General features: G+C 43.4%; 3 protein-coding genes across 3 annotated transcripts; all 3 read right to left on the minus strand.

Moving 5' to 3' along the window:
• Positions 1-5,184: 5,184 nt before the first annotated feature.
• Positions 5,185-5,737, minus strand: E1B28_006845 (uncharacterized protein; the record flags this gene model as incomplete). Its single annotated transcript, XM_043151546.1, has 3 exons — positions 5,185-5,451; positions 5,521-5,643; positions 5,693-5,737. The coding sequence occupies 3 exons, from the start codon at positions 5,735-5,737 to the stop codon at positions 5,185-5,187; spliced, it is 435 nt and encodes a 144-aa protein (XP_043012642.1).
• A 5,484-nt stretch (positions 5,738-11,221) lies between these two features.
• Positions 11,222-11,899, minus strand: E1B28_006846 (uncharacterized protein; the record flags this gene model as incomplete). Its single annotated transcript, XM_043151547.1, has 1 exon — positions 11,222-11,899. One exon carries the CDS (start codon positions 11,897-11,899, stop codon positions 11,222-11,224), a length of 678 nt encoding a protein of 225 aa, XP_043012643.1.
• A 69-nt stretch (positions 11,900-11,968) lies between these two features.
• Positions 11,969-13,066, minus strand: E1B28_006847 (uncharacterized protein; the record flags this gene model as incomplete). The annotated part of the gene is made up of 1 exon (XM_043151548.1): positions 11,969-13,066. The coding sequence occupies one exon, from the start codon at positions 13,064-13,066 to the stop codon at positions 11,969-11,971; it is 1,098 nt and encodes a 365-aa protein (XP_043012644.1).
• Positions 13,067-19,117: the final 6,051 nt, after the last annotated feature.

The raw sequence follows: 19,117 nt of genomic DNA on the forward strand, positions 1-19,117 counted from the left end.
AATCCAGTCATTTCTGAAATCTAACTGAATTCCATGCTTGTGCATGAAATATGTGCCAATTATAGCATCATATCAGTCAATGTTGACAATGTCGAAGTAGGTTTTAGCATTGATATCAGCATAATTAATGTCAACTATTGTTCCATAATTGAATTTTGCTTGACTGCCTACAGTTCCCAACTGTAGTGAATGTTGTTCAGCTAGTTGGTGCACCTTGATGTTGGTGTCACAGATTTCACTGTCTTATCCCTATCTAACATTTATCTTATCTGTGCCATATGTTTATCTTATCATATCACTAGATATTCCAAAGATGGAGTGGACCATTGGACTTGTTCTAGACCATTCTAGACACTTCAGATTGTAGATCAGATCCAGGGGGAATTATGTTAGATCTAGATCGCACTAGTAACAGCCTTGGCAGGCTAGATGTCTAGATGTTGATCCTTGTTGCCAAGCATGCTTGAGCAACCCAGAGTACTATATATTTACTCAGTGTTACCCACTACACCATATGGTTTCCCAGGCTTACCCAGTGTACCATATGGTTTCTCAGATTGTTGCTAAGGAACCATTGTTCTGGAATGTACCTGAAGTCTTCCAACCAGACAATTACCAAGCACACCATGTGCTACTATTCAAATAGAGTATTAGAGGTCTTAGTATAGTATCTGGGGTCCTAGATAGAATTCATGTATATAAGCTAGACAGTCTGAGCCTTAGAGCCTCAGACTTAACAACATCTTTTGTCTTCATACAACATCTCTGTGCTCTCCATCTAAGCTTCACTACTAATCTCCTTCTACCACTCCACTACAACACATCAAGAAACTAGGTGAGTTGCAGATTTGTGATAGTTGGTAAGGGGGGCAAATCCCAGGCTCAAACACTCAAGAGTACATCCAGAGTCAAATAGGGTGAGTGCCATCTGGCCACCAATTTCAATTAAAGCAACTAGTGGTCGCCTTTCAACTGCGCCACCTCAGTCTGGTCATGTCAGTGGGCAACTAGACCGCCAGATATGTATATCTGATTTTGAAATATCAGGGCTTTTGTCTCCATTCACAGAGTACAGTTGTTCACGTATTCCATAGCTGTTTTTGTGTAATTTAAGAATTGGAAAATTCAACTCGTCGATATTATCCTCAATTACAATCTGTGGTCCACAATCCTCAAGGGGATTGTAGTTATTGTGAGTGTCATTTAATACACCCATCCAATCGTCTGTTTTGGACAGTTCTCCATTTATGTATCCACCATAATCCTCATACTCCTCAAGTATGTATTCCCCTTCTGAACTATTAGCTTCAGGTTCATTTTCATGTTCCTCTAGTGTAGCCTCATGCTCAGATTCATTTTCATTTTCATTTTCGTCGATTGCAAAGAATTGAGGTTTTCCATATTGCGGACAAGTCAGGTCAGAGGCATAGTGGCCTGGAGTACCGCAACCGAAACATATTGGTTTCTTTGAGTCTGTGGGCTTCAAGGAACCACTTTTTTGATTGTCCTTCGATGATGATGGACTGAATTTTGATTTAAAATTAGAATCATGGTTGTGATTCTGACTTGTTTTATTGTCTAGGTTTCTTGGTGGTGTATGACTACGCTGTACCAGTTTGAACCTTCGTCCATTAATTATGCGAGCCTTTTCCCTGGGTGGTGATCTGGCTCAGTTGAACTGATTGTTATTCTGATTATTTCTTTCTTCAATTCTAGTTGAATCTGAATATAGTCGGGGACACTTCAAGTAGTAGTCTTGAAGTGCCATGTCATCCTTATAGCATCATACTGCTCGAACCATTGTTGTTACATCAGCATAGTCAGGAACTGCGCCACGCTTGATCATTTTCTTCACAATATGTTCTGGAAGGCCTTCAATGAATCATTGTTTAAATGTATATTTATCAGGGGCGTTGGTCATTTGACCTGCCCAACAACTCAAGGTATTGTAATAATCCTTGATCCCTTTTGATGGTTCATATTTAACTTTGTCAAACTGTATAGCAGCTTGGTGAACAGTTGTTGATTGAACACAGTGATCAAATATTCCAATCACTACATCTTCCAATGTCCAGTCTGTCCTTGGGCGGTGAGGACTAGCAACTTCGTCATCAAACCACCGGGATGCTTTGTCATTCAAGAGCATACCAACTGTTTGTACTCGTATTTTGTCAGCATTAGGACCAGTCATTCAATTTACAGCCATCCAACGTAGTGTTTTTAGAAGCCATTCTTTGAAAACTTCTACATCAGCTTGTCCTTTGTAATGTTCAGGTTCAGAGATTTTAACTGACTTTAGTCCTTCGATGTAAGGACTTTCTTCGCCCACCTGTTCTCAAATTTGAATTTGATACTTGTGGTGTATCTTTTTGGTCCATCGACAACGTGAGTAGTCATCTAATTTTTCTAATTCATGTCTTCTAGAGGCTCTGTCATGCTGTTTACAGTGACGAGTATGACTAGAGAACTCAAGGGAGTCTGATATTGATCTGTTGCTATTGGAGTAAAGTGAGTCATCGGAGTATTTGCTCAAGTTTGAACCATCATTTTCCCAAGGTGTACCATGACACTTCTTATGTTCAGGTTTCTTGTTGGGTTTCTTACTATTGGATCGCCTATTTTGGCAGTCATCATCAGAGTCACTACCATCACCTCCCGGATTGCCAGGATTTCCACTGGATGTTCCTTCTTGTCGTCGCCATGATGGTTTTTCTTTCTTAATCATTTTGGAAATTCTGATTATATTTTCGAAAATCTAGATCCCACACCTCCCGGGGAGTGGTATTTTTATCTACAGGGTTTGAATCTTCGTCAAAACCTATCTGCTGATCGGCAATGTCAGACTGTCCGTATTTATGGATGTCACCATTCCTTATTCTTTATAATGCAACCCTATCCATCCAGTTGGTAGGTCCACTTGTTTTTGATGTCAGTTGCTTTTCTTCGGCTTTATTAGATCCGAGGTACACAACACTATCATTTTCTCGGTCAGCTACGAACATAGCAGCTTCCAAAGATTTTAGTTCTGGGCTCTTGGCATATTCCTTCCGACTGGCAGATGTCACAGTTGGGCCTGCATGAGCAGATTTGTAAGGGCTCCAAAAGGACAGTGGCACTGCCACTGAGCATGCATGCAAGCACCTGTGCCTCGCTAGCAGTGTGGCGCTTAAATGTTGCAAATCACTACTTCGTCGTGTTTTCAGAGTATTTTACACCTAGCATGCCCCAAAAAATTAATTTGGGCCACTCACTGCCATAAGAAAAGGCCTTGAGATTTTAGAAATGTCAGTCTCAGATTATTACAGATTATTGACCAGTAGAAGTTCCAAAATACAGCTTTAGCTTAATCAAGTTTGAGCCTGGATTTCATTACTGCACATCCTCTAACAATGCATATGTTTTTCAACTAACCAACAGTCCAAGGGGTATGCATTAAAGGAGGTTATCTGTACCACTGTGTAGAAGACAATGAATGAACTACATAGCAAAAGAAAACAAGTTTAAAACAACTCACCCTCAGACATACAGGAACATATAGATGAAGGTATTGAATATACAGTAAGGAAATAGGATCTGAATACTGGAAAACAGGCTGATCCTGAATAGATGAGCTCAGTGGGTCAATGGAAGTTGAAGGGAGGCATGTTGAAATAGAGCCACCTGGAAGGTCTGGGGGTCCAGATTCAATAAGGAGAGAACAAAGTGTGGCATATCATACATGCAAAAATTGGAATATAGACTGAATTATCTACTGAGATATAACAGGTTCAACCGTCTCTCCAGGGGTCATCCACCCCGGGAAACCATATTTGGCGTTGAAGTTTCAACATTTGGTGGTGTGGATTTCTAGAATCTTGTTCCTGTGTTGGGAATTCCGCTGTAGAAAGGGTGGACCTTTTGTGTCCCCAATCTACAGTGTGAGTAAGATTTACATTTTCGGGTGCAGTGGCATCGGGGTTTGGGAAACCATGACTGCTACCATATTTTGTATTACATTGTTCCTCCAGGGATGGTATAACTGGAATTTCAAACATTTTAAGCATTGTCAGTCTAATAGGGACTGGCGCAACTATAGGGCTTGATTCTTTCACCTTCCCTTTATGGGTATTGGGCATTGAGGGTCCAGCTTGGTGCAGTGGCTGGGATTCCAGTTCTTTTTCGCCCGTCAGAACTCTCATTGGGTATGGAGGGATGAATTCCTTCATTCCTTGTTTCCACTGTTCAGTCTGAGGTGACTTAGAACTGTGCTTTACTTCATTTCCACTATTCCCAGTGTGATATTCACTGGTATGGCTTCTAGTTGAATGTCTTGTAGACATTATAATCAATAAAATTTAGTTATTTAGATTTATTTGAACTTGTACAAGTACAGTGACTTGGTGTTCAAAAAAGTATAATGGGTTGTATGGTTGGCCTATTTGGCCGGTCTTCTCAGATCACTCGTAGTGAACACGACAAGGTATTTATAACCAAGTAATGTACTTTTACAAGTGAGAAGAAAGAAGATATCTATCTACAGGAATTGATGCGGGTTATATACGAAGTAAGAGAGGCTATAGGTAAATATTAACAAACATATGATGGATGGCGCTGCAACGCGCTCGACACCATCGAGTTGGCATAGCCAATCTCCCTAATTAGGTAGGTGTTACAGAAACATTGGACAATGTTTAGATCAAGCAATGGCCAGTGGGAAAGATTTAATACATTTTTGGTCATGGTATAATCAGGATTGTCGATATTCTTGTCCTTGCCCCAATAACCCTTAAACTTGACGAGTAGAGAGTATAAAAGCGGTCTAAAACCAGGAAAATGATACACAACAGGGAAGAGACGAAATATCAGCCACAATTGAGGAGATTTGTAGGGATAAATGAGGCGATCAGTGGCAAACTGCCAATGTTGCGTGGGTAAGACACTGCATTGTCCTCAGTGAAGGGTGGGTCTGAAAGACCTGTCGAATGATGTGCAAGCTGGGAAGTATCATGGTTGTGAGATAACAAATAACAGCACAGCTGACGACCATAAGGGCAATCGCAAATGGGACATGATGTCGGTTCCATAACAGCTCCAATAACCCTGCAAAAAACAGGAAGAGTGTGACTTCGAGTAGGATTGGGAGGGACACGAGGATCTTTGGTATGTGCCACTGTGCAAAATGCTGGTTATGAAACCAGCGAAGAGCTAATGCCTGACCAGGGGTATGCATATTTGTTTGCCGTTGACATTGGCATACATGAGTGCAAGGATCAGGATGAGAAACCAGACAGTGTTGATGCGAACATCTGAGGGATTGGGAGTGAAAGGTGTAGGCGGAGGTGAGGATAGGCTGCTCATTTGCCAGTGGGCGATCTGTCTGAGAAACGCGACTGTAGTGTTTTGAAGGTCTTCCTCCAACCGTTTCGAAGATTCAATTGTAAAGGCAGTGACGATGGCGGAAAACAAACCCATCTATTTGATGATCGGAGTAGGAACAAAACTAAGAGATTAACTTGATTAAGACAAGAGTGAACGATGCACGAAAACCAATAATGTATCTATATCTTCCTTGTACCCTTTCATCAGTTCATCATCTCGAGTGTCTATTGTCTTCATGAGTGCGTCCCATGGCTGCTGGATGGTAGGTTCTGTGAGTGGTGGAGCCTGAACACAAGTCGTACATTGAAGCAAGGGCAGAAAGCGGACACCTAACCGGCGAGGTATGTGTTGCATCTCCCTTAGCTTCAGAGTTCACCATTGATGTCAGTACAGAATACGCGAACAGCTTAAGATACAAATTTGATCAGCGGAAAAGCTCAAAGTCTAGAGTACCTTACCTGTGTTTGACTGCTGTGAAAGACTAGGCCTTCATTCTGAGAATAATATACTTATGAACTAATCTGACTGATATCTTATCCACAGTCCAGCGAGTGTAGCCGCAGTCTACTGGATGAAAGGATGACCTAGGAAGAGTGTAACCGTGGTCTTTCCTGAGGATCAGTTCCCACGCAAGATGAAGGTTGAGAGTACAAGTAAGATTGATTATACATAAAGTACAAGTGTGCTTTTATACCTCTATTTCTATGGCAAGTCATTCTGAATCAAGTACTATTCGAGTCATTCTAGAGTCTCTGCACTGCTCATGAGTCATAGTTCAGACAGAGGTCGGATCTGAGACTTACATTCTTGGTATCCATCACAGTGCCCCCCCAGTCAAGGTATCCGAGCTAAAGAAATTCAACTCTGTCTATGCCGCTGACGAGGTAATCAATAAATTCAAACAAATCCTCATCCCGACTAAGAATGTAGGCAGAACTGGCGTAATAATCGGCGTCAAAACCAGCGTCACGAGGGTTGTATGGAGCAAGAAGGCTGGTTCATACAGCATTTGACTCCTCTGGGTGAAGGATGAGAGAGGAAACATAATCAAGAGTATCAGTATTGTCCAAAGTGATGTCTTCTTCTTCGTTCAAAGTGATAACATCGACTGCCGGTCTGGTGACAGCAGTAACTCCAGGAGCTATCATGTCGAGGAATTCTCACTGAGAAAGTTTCCAGTATCCTCCCCAATTAACCATTGACCTCGATCCTTTGAAAGCACTAAGATTCACTCTCCCATAAATCCATTGTGCAACTTTCAGGAACAACTGCTCAATGTTTCGGCAGAAATGAAAAACTCCTTCAGGCTTGGTAAAAGCAATGAGATGGAAAGGGTTCTTGGTGGTAGGGTCGGCAAAGGTAATATGAGGATATGAAAGAAGAGCGAGGTCGATAGGCATAGCCCATTCGGTGTTGAAAAGATCTCGGGGAATACAATCAGCTGTTTCTCCCAGAGCATGGTCGAGTAATCCAGCTTCGACAACCAATCAGGATGCAAAGCGATATTTGTACCAAATTGGTTCCAAGATTTCGGCGGTTCCACAATAAAGGATCTTGCTGTTTTCTTCAATGATCTCGGCTATGTTACGAGGAAATGATGGAGGAAGGAACTGAGTACCGAGGTCGGCATGAATCAAGCCTTTCAATCCAGCATGCAGGAAGGTACTGGTGAGTACCATGATAGGGTTACTGAAGTCGCAGTGGACAAGTGCAAGGGAAAGGTTGCCGCAAACATTGCAATCAATTTGTTTGTGGGTAGAGCACAACAAGTTAAACATCGTAGGGAAAGTAGTTGGGAGAATGTTGGGGTTGCTGTTCAAGGTAAGGAATTGTGAAATTCCCTGTCCATATTTTATCGAAGATTGAAACAAAGAGTTTCCTAGTTTCTTTCATTATTGAAAGACACAGTGAATGACAAGTTTGCTGAACATGATGCATCCTATGGAAGTCGCATGTTGGTCGCATGATGGCCGGAAATTAATGCAATAGGGGCATCCCACAAGTAGAAATGAATGGTAATAATATCATGAGTCATTTGTCCATCTGAAACGGTGAATTAGCCAAAGTGTAGGCTTTTGAATGTGTTTGTGTATGAAAGAAATGGGCAGACCAATACTGAAACTAGTGAATTTGGGGATGATCATGATTGAATTAGTGGCGTTGTTTAGCATGCGGAAGTGTCAATAATTTAGATTCCGAAGATTATCGATGAACTTTGTTCCTAGGCTTTGTTAGCATTAGTGAATCATTGTTCTAGCACTGCAGGTGCATTCTTGCGTTGAGCCTTTGTTTTCCACTCATCATGTGAAGGAGGGAAGTTCTTCCATCGTACTTTGAACATACGTACTCGTTGTTTTCCCACCTTTAACCATTTCTCATTGAGAATTCTTTCCACTTCTACTTCTGGGAGTTTCTCAAAATCATCCCGATTCATGGCTTTAGAAGAGCGCTCTCCTAACTCAGGAGGGGATGTTTTGTATTTTTCGAGATGAGCTATATTGAGGATCGGGTGAATTCCATATGAGACAGGAAGTCTGATTTGATATGTTACTGGAGATAGCTTCCTGATTATCTCAAATGGTCTGTCATACTTGAGTAAGAGTTTCTTTCCTCTGCCTTTCTCCTCTCGAAGTAGCTTAAGTGAGTGTGGATTGATTACTACCATTTCTCCTTCCTCAAATTCTGTCGTTAGTCGTCCCTTGTTGTATGCCTTGTGCTGGAATTGCTGAGCTAAGTACAATGCTTCCTTAGTGCATGAGCATTCATAGTTAAATTGCTCCACCATCTGCTGTGCGTTGTCATGCCTTATTATATTTGATATATTCGACTCTTCCCCCCCAATCTCTGGTCTTGGAATAGACGTTGAAAGGGCCATGAGATTAGAGCCTGTTCAAGGCGAGTAACCATATAATAAAAATGCTGGCGAGTAATGTGAAGAGATATGTGATGTGGTGTTGTAGGACAAGGTAAACCCATCCAAATGATCAACCCAGTCTTCTCGTGAAGGGCCAATGTATGCTCGCAACGCAATTTCTAACGTTTTGATTCAGATTCTCGGTTTGGCCATCTGCTTGAGAATGATAAGCGGTAGTCAGTGCGTGCTTCATGCCCATCAGACAATAGCTATCCTGTTGTGGGACACAACACCGGAGCCTTGAGATCAGATCAACGTTAGAGTGAACCTTACCTGCTCTGTGTATAATTTTTAAGCCAGGATATGCAGCAAACACGGTTCCCCAGGTTAAGAGCCGTCGATTGACGTTCTGAAAGGTTGTGCCCCAGGTAAGTGCTGTGTGGTCTGTTATCGCAAGTACTCGCTCACCCTCGATGAATGGTTGGAACTTAATCAAAGCTTCCTTGAGAGCTAGAGCTTCCTGCTCCATAGCTGAATAGTTCCGTTCAAAACTCTTGACCAGTACGCGATAACATGCTCAATGTGAACTGTCGAATCCTCAAAGTTTTCATTCCAGTGTCCAGGTGATAGCACATCATCAATGTCCTTTGATATCCGGGAGATGAGGAGTGGTATCGGCTCACCAGCCTTGTGCGCCTCTAATAAACGGTCGTAAGTCTTTGTCCCTTTGAGATCTCGAACCTTAACAGGCTGAACTTGCTGCAATATACCTGCTAGCCCATAGTCACATGCATCGGTGTAAAGCTGATACGGTTGACCTTGCTGCACATACCCATGTACAGGCGCATTAGTCAAGGCTTCCTTGCATAGCTCAAATGCTTCTTGATGAACGGGCTCCCACACCCAAGGGGTTCCCTTTTTCAGCAGTCGAAACAGTGGTTGAGCCATCCATGCATAAAAGGGAAGATAGGAAGAAAAATATACCATCATTCCAAGAAAGGTTTGAAGCTCGTGAATATTTGTTGGTTCTGCCAGTTGTAGTATGGCATCCACTTTCTCCTTATGAGTCAACATTCCCAAGCATGACACCTTTTGTCCTAGTAATAGAAGAGACTGATAAGCGAGATGACACTTTACAGGGGATAAGGTGATCTTTACCATACTAATGGCCTTGAACACCTTATCGAGATGTTCCAAGTGATCCTCGAAGGTCCGTGAAAAGATTACAATGTCATCAATATAAACTAAGGCAAATATCCATAGAAATGGCGCCAGTACATTCTGCATAATTCGTTGGAAAATGCTTGGACCATTTTGGTACCCAAATGGCATCCGTCGGAATTGGAATAAACCTTGATGACAGCGAAAGGCTAATTTTTCAGCAGCATCGTCCGACATGGTGAGTTGAGTGAATCCGGCTAGTGCATCTAGAGAGGTAAGCCATTGCGATCCCGCTAGAGCCTGCATAATATCCTCTTGGCATGGTATAGGAAACTCATCTGCAATTGCTTGTTAATTCATTTTCCGTAAATCGATTACCATACGTGGCTTTCCATTGCAATATACTATGAAAACAGGAGCTCCCCATGGGCTTTTAGAGGGTTCAACCACTCCAAGTTTGAGGCATGAATCGATTTGCTTATCCATTACTTCGCAATTAGCTGGAGAGGTTGGAAACGGAGGGAGTGATACAGGTTGTGCACCTGGTTTCATTGGAATCTCGATCTTTCCGGGATAATTGCCAAGTCGACCATCCAATCCGAAGACTTCCTTGTTTGTAAGAATAACCTTTTCAATGGTGATATGCTGCGAATCAGTCAGGCCAGGTGAGATATGAATTTCCTGCAGTAATTTCTCACTCGTGACTTCCTCAACTGCTACTTCAGCAGTTTTTGGTCCTCCATCCACTGGTTCTTCTGCTGTAGGATCATCAGGGCCGGTATCATTTTGATGAGCCTTTGAAGTGATGTCAGGATGGCTGATAGCTGTTCGAGTGTAACAATTACCGTTCAGTTTGATGAGTTCTCGAACTAGAGTAGCATGTAGTTTTGCTTGTTCGACGCTTTCTGGACTCATTCAGTGAGCCTTATCCAGCCAAGTTGATGGATTATGTGTGGTGCCCACAACCTCTCCGGCTGCGATAACAATGGGACATTTTGAGAAATTAGATACCAACAATCTTGGATCAGCTCAGGTGATTAGGCTGTCTGGAGACCCATAGACTGTGTCTGAGTGGCCGGTAATGCGGATACATTTCTCGATGTAGAGACAATCCTGATCAGATGGAAAGTGGGCCTGAACTGCAACTTGTTTGCATGATTCCAGCAGTATAATGGTTCTTACAGTAGCAAAAACCTCACCTTTGTTAGTTTGAATTTGATTTCTTCGTCTGATTTTCTGTGCCTTTCAATGCTGAATTTTCCTCGGGATGGTTTGATATTGCTGCTGGTTCACAACAACTTTGAATGTGTGACCCTCATCGTCTGTGAGTCTAGAAGTTACGGAGTTATGTACCTCAAGTTCTCTGCCAGAAGTTCCGAATGTTAAAAAACTTTGTCCATCTCGTCTAACAACTGAAAGATCATACTGATCTTGGAAGTCATTGCCAAGGATGAATGGAGTGCCCATCTCATTGACAACGTAAGCATCGACAGTGATTTTGACGGGGCCATCCTTAGTGTGGAAGTATAAGTCCAACGAGACAAAGCCAGAAATCGTCGACGAACCTGTGACTTGAATAAGTTTAACCCTCTGCCCACTCTGGATTTTTGGCTTTGAAGATAAGGTGTTCAAAGTGTTCTGAGCAATAAGGGTAATGTCGGAGCCAGAATCGACAATTAACGAAAGTTCATCTGTCAAATTGTTAACAGTCGCAACAGTCTCGGTAGGCTTGGCTCCCAGGAAGGAGCATCCCGGAGGATGAGCCATCTGCTTCTTGAGCTCGACAAGAGACATGTTTCCTGGTTGTGCAGCATTAAAGTATGAGTCGGCTTGCACTTCTTTCGCCAATCAACAATGTGTCTGGCGATTAAGAGGCTGTTTGAATGGAGGCATAGTTGCCTTGAAAATGGTAGCTTCATGAGAAGTGGCTGTTACATGGTAAGTCTGTGTTTCTGAGTCTGGTTGATTGGTTGAGCAGCCCTCCAGGTTCGATGATTTGGAAGACTGGAGGGCAGAATCAAAATCCTGCAGTGTCTTGTTATCGCTAAGATTATCGAAGAGCTCCTCATACTCGTCTTGTGCTTCCAAGTCATCTACTGATATTTCGCAGAGCCGCACACAAGCAGTCCTCTTGGAGTACTTGCACTCCTTGTCCCAGTGAAGTTCACTTCCGCAGTGATGGCATGGTCGGGCTCCTTTTGCCTTGGGAGTAGTCTTCTTTGAAATGTTAGAGTCATCTTTTGGGAATTGTGGTGGCGGTAAATCTGTACATGTGCCCACAAGATATGACCAAGGTACATACGCAGGTTTAAAAGTATGATCACTGTCATCCCGTTGATTAGAGAACCTCGGCCTCTCTCGGTCTAGATCCATTAACGTCTCTTCATGGTAACGCATTGCTGTCTGAAGATCCTCGGCAGTGCCGTATGATTGCGTTGTAAGCATGGTTGACCAGTTAGCCGGTGCTCCATCCATGACTTTGAGAATAATTTCCGAGCCCTCATAATCAAACCCTGTCTTTAGCATATCCACTTTTTGAATATAATACTCACTCGGCATCTCACAAGTGTGTCCCGATTCTCGATATGCAGCTCTTCATGCTCTGCTTCTAACGTTGTTGAGCCACTTGCGGTTCATATAATAGTCGACGATCCTTTGCCGTAGGTGCTTCCAATCAGCTTCCAGGTCAAGTCGGGTTTCCTTGGATAGGGAGAAGTACCAGATCTCGGCTGAGCCTTGTAACCGTCTTGGTACTATACTGCCCAGCTGCTGTCTCACTTTCTTTCCATAGCGCGCTAGATCATTTACTTTGGAAATCCAACGAACAATACTGTCCGTGTTTCCGTCCCAGATAGGCACAACTTCTTGTTTCAATTTGAGGTCGAATTGGAATCTGGTAGTAACACTGCTACTGGTATCTGCAGTAGTGGAGCGAGTCCCTCCTGACCGTCTATCCTCTTGTCGGCGATCCCTATTACCACCTCTTCTATCACTGTCGTCATCCTCGCTTGAGTCACTTCCCAGGTCGTCACTCGGATAGCCAGGGCCTTGCCCCCTCTTACGATCTTTCTCCCTTTCGCTGCCTTCACCAACATCTGACGGTGAGATGTCATCGTCATCCAGGAGATTATGCAAGCGGCGATTCTGATTAATATGCGAGTTAGTCGATTGATGGCGGTTGGTATTATATGTCCCACCTTTACAAGCACTACGACTGAGCCTTTGGTTTTGTAGATCCATGCTGATGGAGTCAGGCTCAAGAGTCTTCCCTGCTCTATCCTTCCTCGAGTCGGATTTCCTTCTATCAATAGCACTCGCTTGTGCAGTATAGTCGTCATCTAATTCCTTGTATCCCTGCGGAACATTATGTTTAAAATCGTGGACTTCTGACAGTTTGGCAAGAAAAGATTCTACTCGCCTGCGAAATATGACAGCTAGTAGTTCAAAGTCGTTCTTGGTGAGGAATTCTTCTCCAATGGTTCCCCCCATTTGAAGCCATGCTGGAACCTCCAGTAATCTCCTTCCTTTGATTCTAGATGACAGTGTAGCGATTTCGAGACCTTTGTAGAGCGAGGACATTAGCTTCTCAAAGATCTCAGGTTTGAAAGAGCAGACCTCTAGTGATCCACTTGTAGACTTCTTTCCTTTATCCGTAATTTCGATCTTCTTCTTTCCCATGAGAATATGATTCATTATTGCTGCGAGTAGTTGTGTCTGCTGCGGGAATATCAAGAAGATAAATCTCTGTGTGTGCCTAAGTTTAGCGAAATCGAATCGGTCCTCGAGAAGAGCTGAGACATACTTATAAGCCTCTGTCCTCCGCCTTCACAATTGTTCATCTCCTCCATACTTGTAGAATGGTTGTAGCGTTGGAATCAAAATTGAATATGGTTGTACCGTGTTGAGATCTGGTTCATAAAGGACGATAACATCTGGTGCGTGGGTGAAACGAACTGTTCAACCTTAGAACCACTGCACCCAACTAGTGGGGTTTTAAGGCTTACGTGGCAAGCTAAACGATAGGGACCGCCGAGGCAACAAGATTTACTCAATGGTAAACACTTGCTGGAGAATACTGGGAGGGAGTTTGGAAGCACTTGTAGCACACTGGAAAAGATACTGGGGATGAGGACACTGGAATATTTGGAGGAACACTTGGGAACACTGAGGAGAGAGAGAGAAAAGCAGAAAGCACAAGAGACAAAACACAAACAGAGGGTTTAAAATTACAAGGCTGGGGAAAAAGCTAAATACATGGTGGGTTTATATACTACTGAGCTATCTACATGGGGATAACAGTTAGCCAATAGGAAATAACCATGGAATGACTGTGAATGACTGGAATGGCTGGGAATGACTGGAATGACTGTGAATAACTGGAATAACTGTGAATAACTAAATGTCACAGTTTCTAGAATGGTAAGGATGTCCAAGATGCCCAAAAATCGATTTCTGGGGATTATTTGCAGCTGGACATGCCCCGGAAAGTGAACGATTCGTGACAGTGGGGTGGTGGTAAGAGGTGTTCCTGGGCGTCCTCCGATGGTAATGGTGGTTGAGTACTGGTTGATGCCATTGACAACTCGACGACAGCAACTCGATAAGAATGGAGAGGGTAAAAAAAAAGGTGGCTCTGTCACCCACGGATTACTTGGTAAGCAGTTTTGTCATTGATGTCAAAATCAGAGCGATTAATTCAACAAGTATTTCCCAGTGTGTCCACCAATGTGAAAGACTAGGCCTTCGTTCTGAGAATAATATACTTATGAACTAATCTGACTGATATCTTATCCAGTGCTAAGTTCAGTCCAGCGAGCATAGCTGCAGTCTACTGGATGAAGGGATGACCTAGGAAGAGTGTAACCGTGGTCTTTCCTGAGGATCAGTTCTTCACACAAGATGAAGGTTGAGAGTACAAGTAAGATTGATTATACATAAAGTACAAGTGTGCTTTTATACCTCTATTTCTATGGCAAGTCATTCTGAATCAAGTACTATTCGAGTCATTCTAGAGTCTCTGCACTGCTCATGAGTCATAGTTCAGACAGAGGTCGGATCTGAGACTTACGTTCTTGGTATCCATCACAACTGCTCGCCTTCCAATCTCTTCCATTTTCGCCTGATGGGACATTCTGGGTAGTAGCCTATGCTGGGTACCCGGTATATGCATTAAGATAATAGGGAACCATGTGAAAGAAACGCACCTCTGTACATTCATGTTCTTCAATGTGCTCCAAGGTTTCCAGCGGTTTCATGAGGGGAGGAATCTAAGAGGTTAAAAATGCGCACATTGATGTGCGAAACAGGGGCACGAACATAGGGGAAATCACCTTCGCATCGTCATACGAAGCCATGCTATGAAAAAAAGAAGAAAAAAATCAAAAGTACAAGTACTCGTCAAGTATTCGTCGAGATCGTCAACGGGGAGAGAGGGAAAAGAAAGGCACGGTCACCCAAGGGTGTGAACGGAAGCAATGCATATTGGGATATAATCATCGCACGAAGACGTTCATATGTTATTTATCAATCGAAGTGAGCAATCCATAAACAGATACAGTTGATTTGACTAGTACAAATCTAGCTGTTCATTCCACTTGAGAAGAGATGACCCAATAAATGGTGGTTGAGGCTAAAATCTTTGGTTCTGGGGTCAGAGGAAAGTACGAAACCAGATCGTTCCGGGTGAATAATAAAGTGTTAGACTTACCCACCACTGCATATTTCCAGCTCGAGGGCCATGGTACTAACCCGGGTTGCTTTCCCAAGATTAAAGCCACACCGATATGGGACATGGTAGCAATTGAATCATGGTGCCTTGGGGTTGCAGTCAGAGCATAACCAAGGTTGTCGCATCTATTCTGGCCATATGTCGAAGGCTAAACAAACAACCAAATCAATTGTCCTGTGATTTTGACAACCTTTGAATGGGAGTTCTGGATGGCCAAGTCAATGCCACAAGCTTACTTTTCATATACAGGTGCCAAAATCAATGTCGAGGAATAACTGGAAACACGAAGAGGCTGGACATTGAGGTGTTATCATATTAAGCATGTACTGGTTTGCGCTGTTCCGTTATCAATCATCTCAAGCGTTGCATCCCCTTCAACCATGTAATTATGTTTCAATCAGCATGTGCAAATCGATGGTCTTGTAGGGTAACCTGCTTTGCCCCTCTCCCACCTATTTCCCCCACCCTCTTCCTCAGTTCCAGATAACAATCCTCGCCAAACCTTTAGCAACTCCAAAGTCACCTTCATGGTTGAACCCGAGATCAGTTCCAGTTCCTTTGTACCATTGGGCATATGTCGACTCAGGCATCAATATCGTGGATGATGGGGAAAAAACAAGGAAAAAAGAACAAGCGCTGACTCAGTTCAACAGCAGGCTGTATTACAGTAAGTGAGTCCGGATTTGGCAATTGCTTCTCATTGCTTCAGTCTGTCCGTATTTCACGGTCCCTAAGGTGAGGGTTTGTTTCTCGCTGCATGTCAGCTCGCCTGCCTGATGCCTAGTCCAAGCAATCACAGGAAGAAATATAACATAATTCACATGAGTTACACTTTACTTTATGTTAACATTATGAAAAAAATTTGTTCCATAATGTCCGTGTGCTACGTTGACACGATTTTCCCATTATGTTGATAAATTTTCCAGGATCTTGCAAGAATAAAGGAAAAGATTTATGTTAGATTTATGCTTTGTTTACGGTATGAATTATTCTTACATTATGCTAAGCTGTGTAGAAATGTAATGTTAGTATAAAGTCGCTAAGATTTATGCTTGATTTACGCTACAACCGGTCAAAGTGTAACATAGGCATCAACCATAGCATAAACATCGTACATTATATTAAAGGTACGGTTTCAATGTTAGAGTTTCGGGCATATTAGATTGGATTAGATTTACTGCAAATGCTCGCTGCACTCGTGCTCCTACATACACGAGGTGCTGTGGCATCTAAGCTACAACACCAGAACAGGCATTGGTAAATACTGTATTGACGAACATAAGATTAAACAAAACGACGGTAACGAATCTATAAGTGCCAGGCCACGCTTCGTGCTGAGCATCCGGATGCCCCTTAACCACCTCCACACTCCTGTTTGTGGCGAGTCTTCTGAAGTCAGCGGTTGTCACTTGAAATAAGAAGTGCAAGGGATCCGGAATGGGACAGCAGCTGTTGCTTTAGGGTGCTCAGTCCTAGCCCTGCACCATTTTCATCAGTGAATAAGCACGATGAGGAGGGCAACCATGCCCATGACCATTCAAAAGGGTTTCCTTTGGAAGGAGTGAAATCGGGAATTGGAGAGGGTTAGACCTGGATATTCTGTGGCCCCCACAAAATCATAAGACGACGTACAAGAAACAAAACATATACAGCTAAGTGTTTTACTGTGGTAAGTATAGTAGTTTTACAACAAGAAAATCTGAAGGGAATGATTCAACAGTGAGATTTGATGATTGAGCGAGTGATTGGTGCTCTGTATCCGGCAGCGCTGTACGAAAATCTTTTGTTATGCAAAGCCCCGCCTGCAGCAGAGCCACTAAGTCAAAATCGTTCACAAAGAAAGACAGACTTACAGGGGCATCATTGAGTTGTCTTGGTGAACCCTCGCATGAGCAGCGCAAGGTGAATCAATGTTTCTACATGTCAAAGCAATGAGATGTCAAAACAGAACAATATCGACGGACTCACCGGTTTTGTGGCTTTGACGGATGAACCAACGACCCAAAAAAGCCCAGCCTTTAATTCGGCACTTGGCCTTGTGCTGTTGGAAATGCTTCAAAGGGTCCCGGGACCGCCCCACTTCAAGAAGACCTCTCCATCCCGCATCTGACCTCTCAACAAGTAGATATAGCCTTCCCTTTTGCCCCAGTATCGGTTTTTCCTCCTCTTGAGATACTTGGAGATTAAGGATGAGTTGGGGGAATGTTGGTGAACGAGCATGAACGATGGTAGCAGTGTTGGAGAGATTGGGAAGGAAAAGGTTCATTTGAGTTTGTTTGAGCACCTCTGAGGTTGATAACAAATTGTTTGCAGTCGTTTATACAAGAGTCCATCATGATGTTTTATTTTCCGGAGTCGTTATCGCTGCTATTTGCCCCAGTCATTTCGGCGAAATGTTTTTTGTCAAGAAAAGAGGATCTGCATTGTCCTTTGAATACTCTGATACATTAATTCCTGGCTGATAAAGACTGAGCACCTCTAGACTCCAAGCCATCATCCAGCTTGTGAGGACACATTCTTCGCTTCACCGTCTCTTTCCGTGACATACTAACATCGACGGGGGACCTCTGTTTTCGATTGAAACACAACCGGATTCGAGAGGGACTCAATATCCAAACAGCTGCCGGTATTTCTGACATAGTCTGGAAATTGAAGCTAGAGAAAAGATCCAACTTCCCGTATGTTGCAATTTGAGCTGCGATGTGGAGGGTGGGTATGGGTGAGCGAGGGCTAGTAACATTCAAGGAGGCCACTGAGGGTGCGAGATAGTGTACAGGCGAAGGATCATTGGTCCAAGGGAGACTTAAGTTCATGTCTGTAGATCGCACCACCACATACCTTTGCGTACCCATATCTTGAAACTTCTACAACCTCCCCAGAGGGTTAAGAACATTTTAAGAGCAAGACCAACACATTCTGGGAAACTGGTCGCCAACAACAGACGATCGAGGGCAGATGGAATTGAATCAAACGTAACTGTATTCAGGTTCGCATGAATCGCCCAGTTGGAATTCATGACATTTTGAGCAGTAACCAACACAGTACCTCTGTGCTACGGTGACGTTGAGCATGTTGATCGGAGATCCTCCAATCATCTGCATCTGAACCAATGTATGAGCAGTGTTTCTGCATTAAACGAAAGACTTACATTCCTCATATCGTGACCATCAATCCAAAAGCAGAACATGGCAAACGCAGGCGTAAACGATACGTCGTTCCGGGTTGGAAAGGAAGTGTTGCGTTTTTGTTAAAACCAGCAGGAAAAGTCACTTTGGAAGGAGTTCTGCCGGAAATCGGGGGCAGTTACAAGGTGTTCTCAGCAAAATACACGAGGCCAGAATCTTGCATAAGAGAACAAGCTTCCAAAGACTGACCAGGAACAGGTTCCACTCCTCCTGGATTCTTGATACTAATGAAGTTGTTCAAGAGAATGGAATGCTCAGCATGGTACTAATCCCTGAGGAATACTGTGAACTCTTCATCATAGGTGTATAGTTCCTTGGGAGGATGGTTCGTTAGAGGACCGCGTACCACTCCGTAACCTCCAAAGCCCCGTCCGTCCAAGAACTCCCGTTAAAAAACATGCTGTGGTGGTGCAAGCTACTTGATATATCGAGTAAGTTGTAGACGTGAACGATGGGATCATTTGTTGGATTGACTGAGACAGGTGGAGGTCTGAGAGGTGTTTAAATTGAAGTGACAGTCCTCGCCACACTGCAATGGTCTAACTGCTGATAATGGACAAGGTATGGTGAAGATCCCTGAGACCTCCCCCAACACAGACCATCAAGAACGGCAACACTGAGTCGCAGTCAAGAGGTTTTGCTTTCGCCCGGCACTAAGCTGAGTAAAACAGTAACATATGGGTGGCAATGATTGTAAGGTGCTTGGTGAGTGCTGAGACTGTTCTGGACACAGTGAACAGTCCTAGGGAAACGGAAGTGGGTGTGCGGAGACAGTGATGCATAGAATAGGAACAGTTGGCAGCTTCATGATTATGCTGAGGACAGTCTCGG

This window comes from Marasmius oreades, chromosome 3, assembly GCF_018924745.1.
Source record: "Marasmius oreades isolate 03SP1 chromosome 3, whole genome shotgun sequence".
Classification (NCBI taxonomy): Eukaryota; Fungi; Basidiomycota; class Agaricomycetes; order Agaricales; family Marasmiaceae; genus Marasmius; species Marasmius oreades.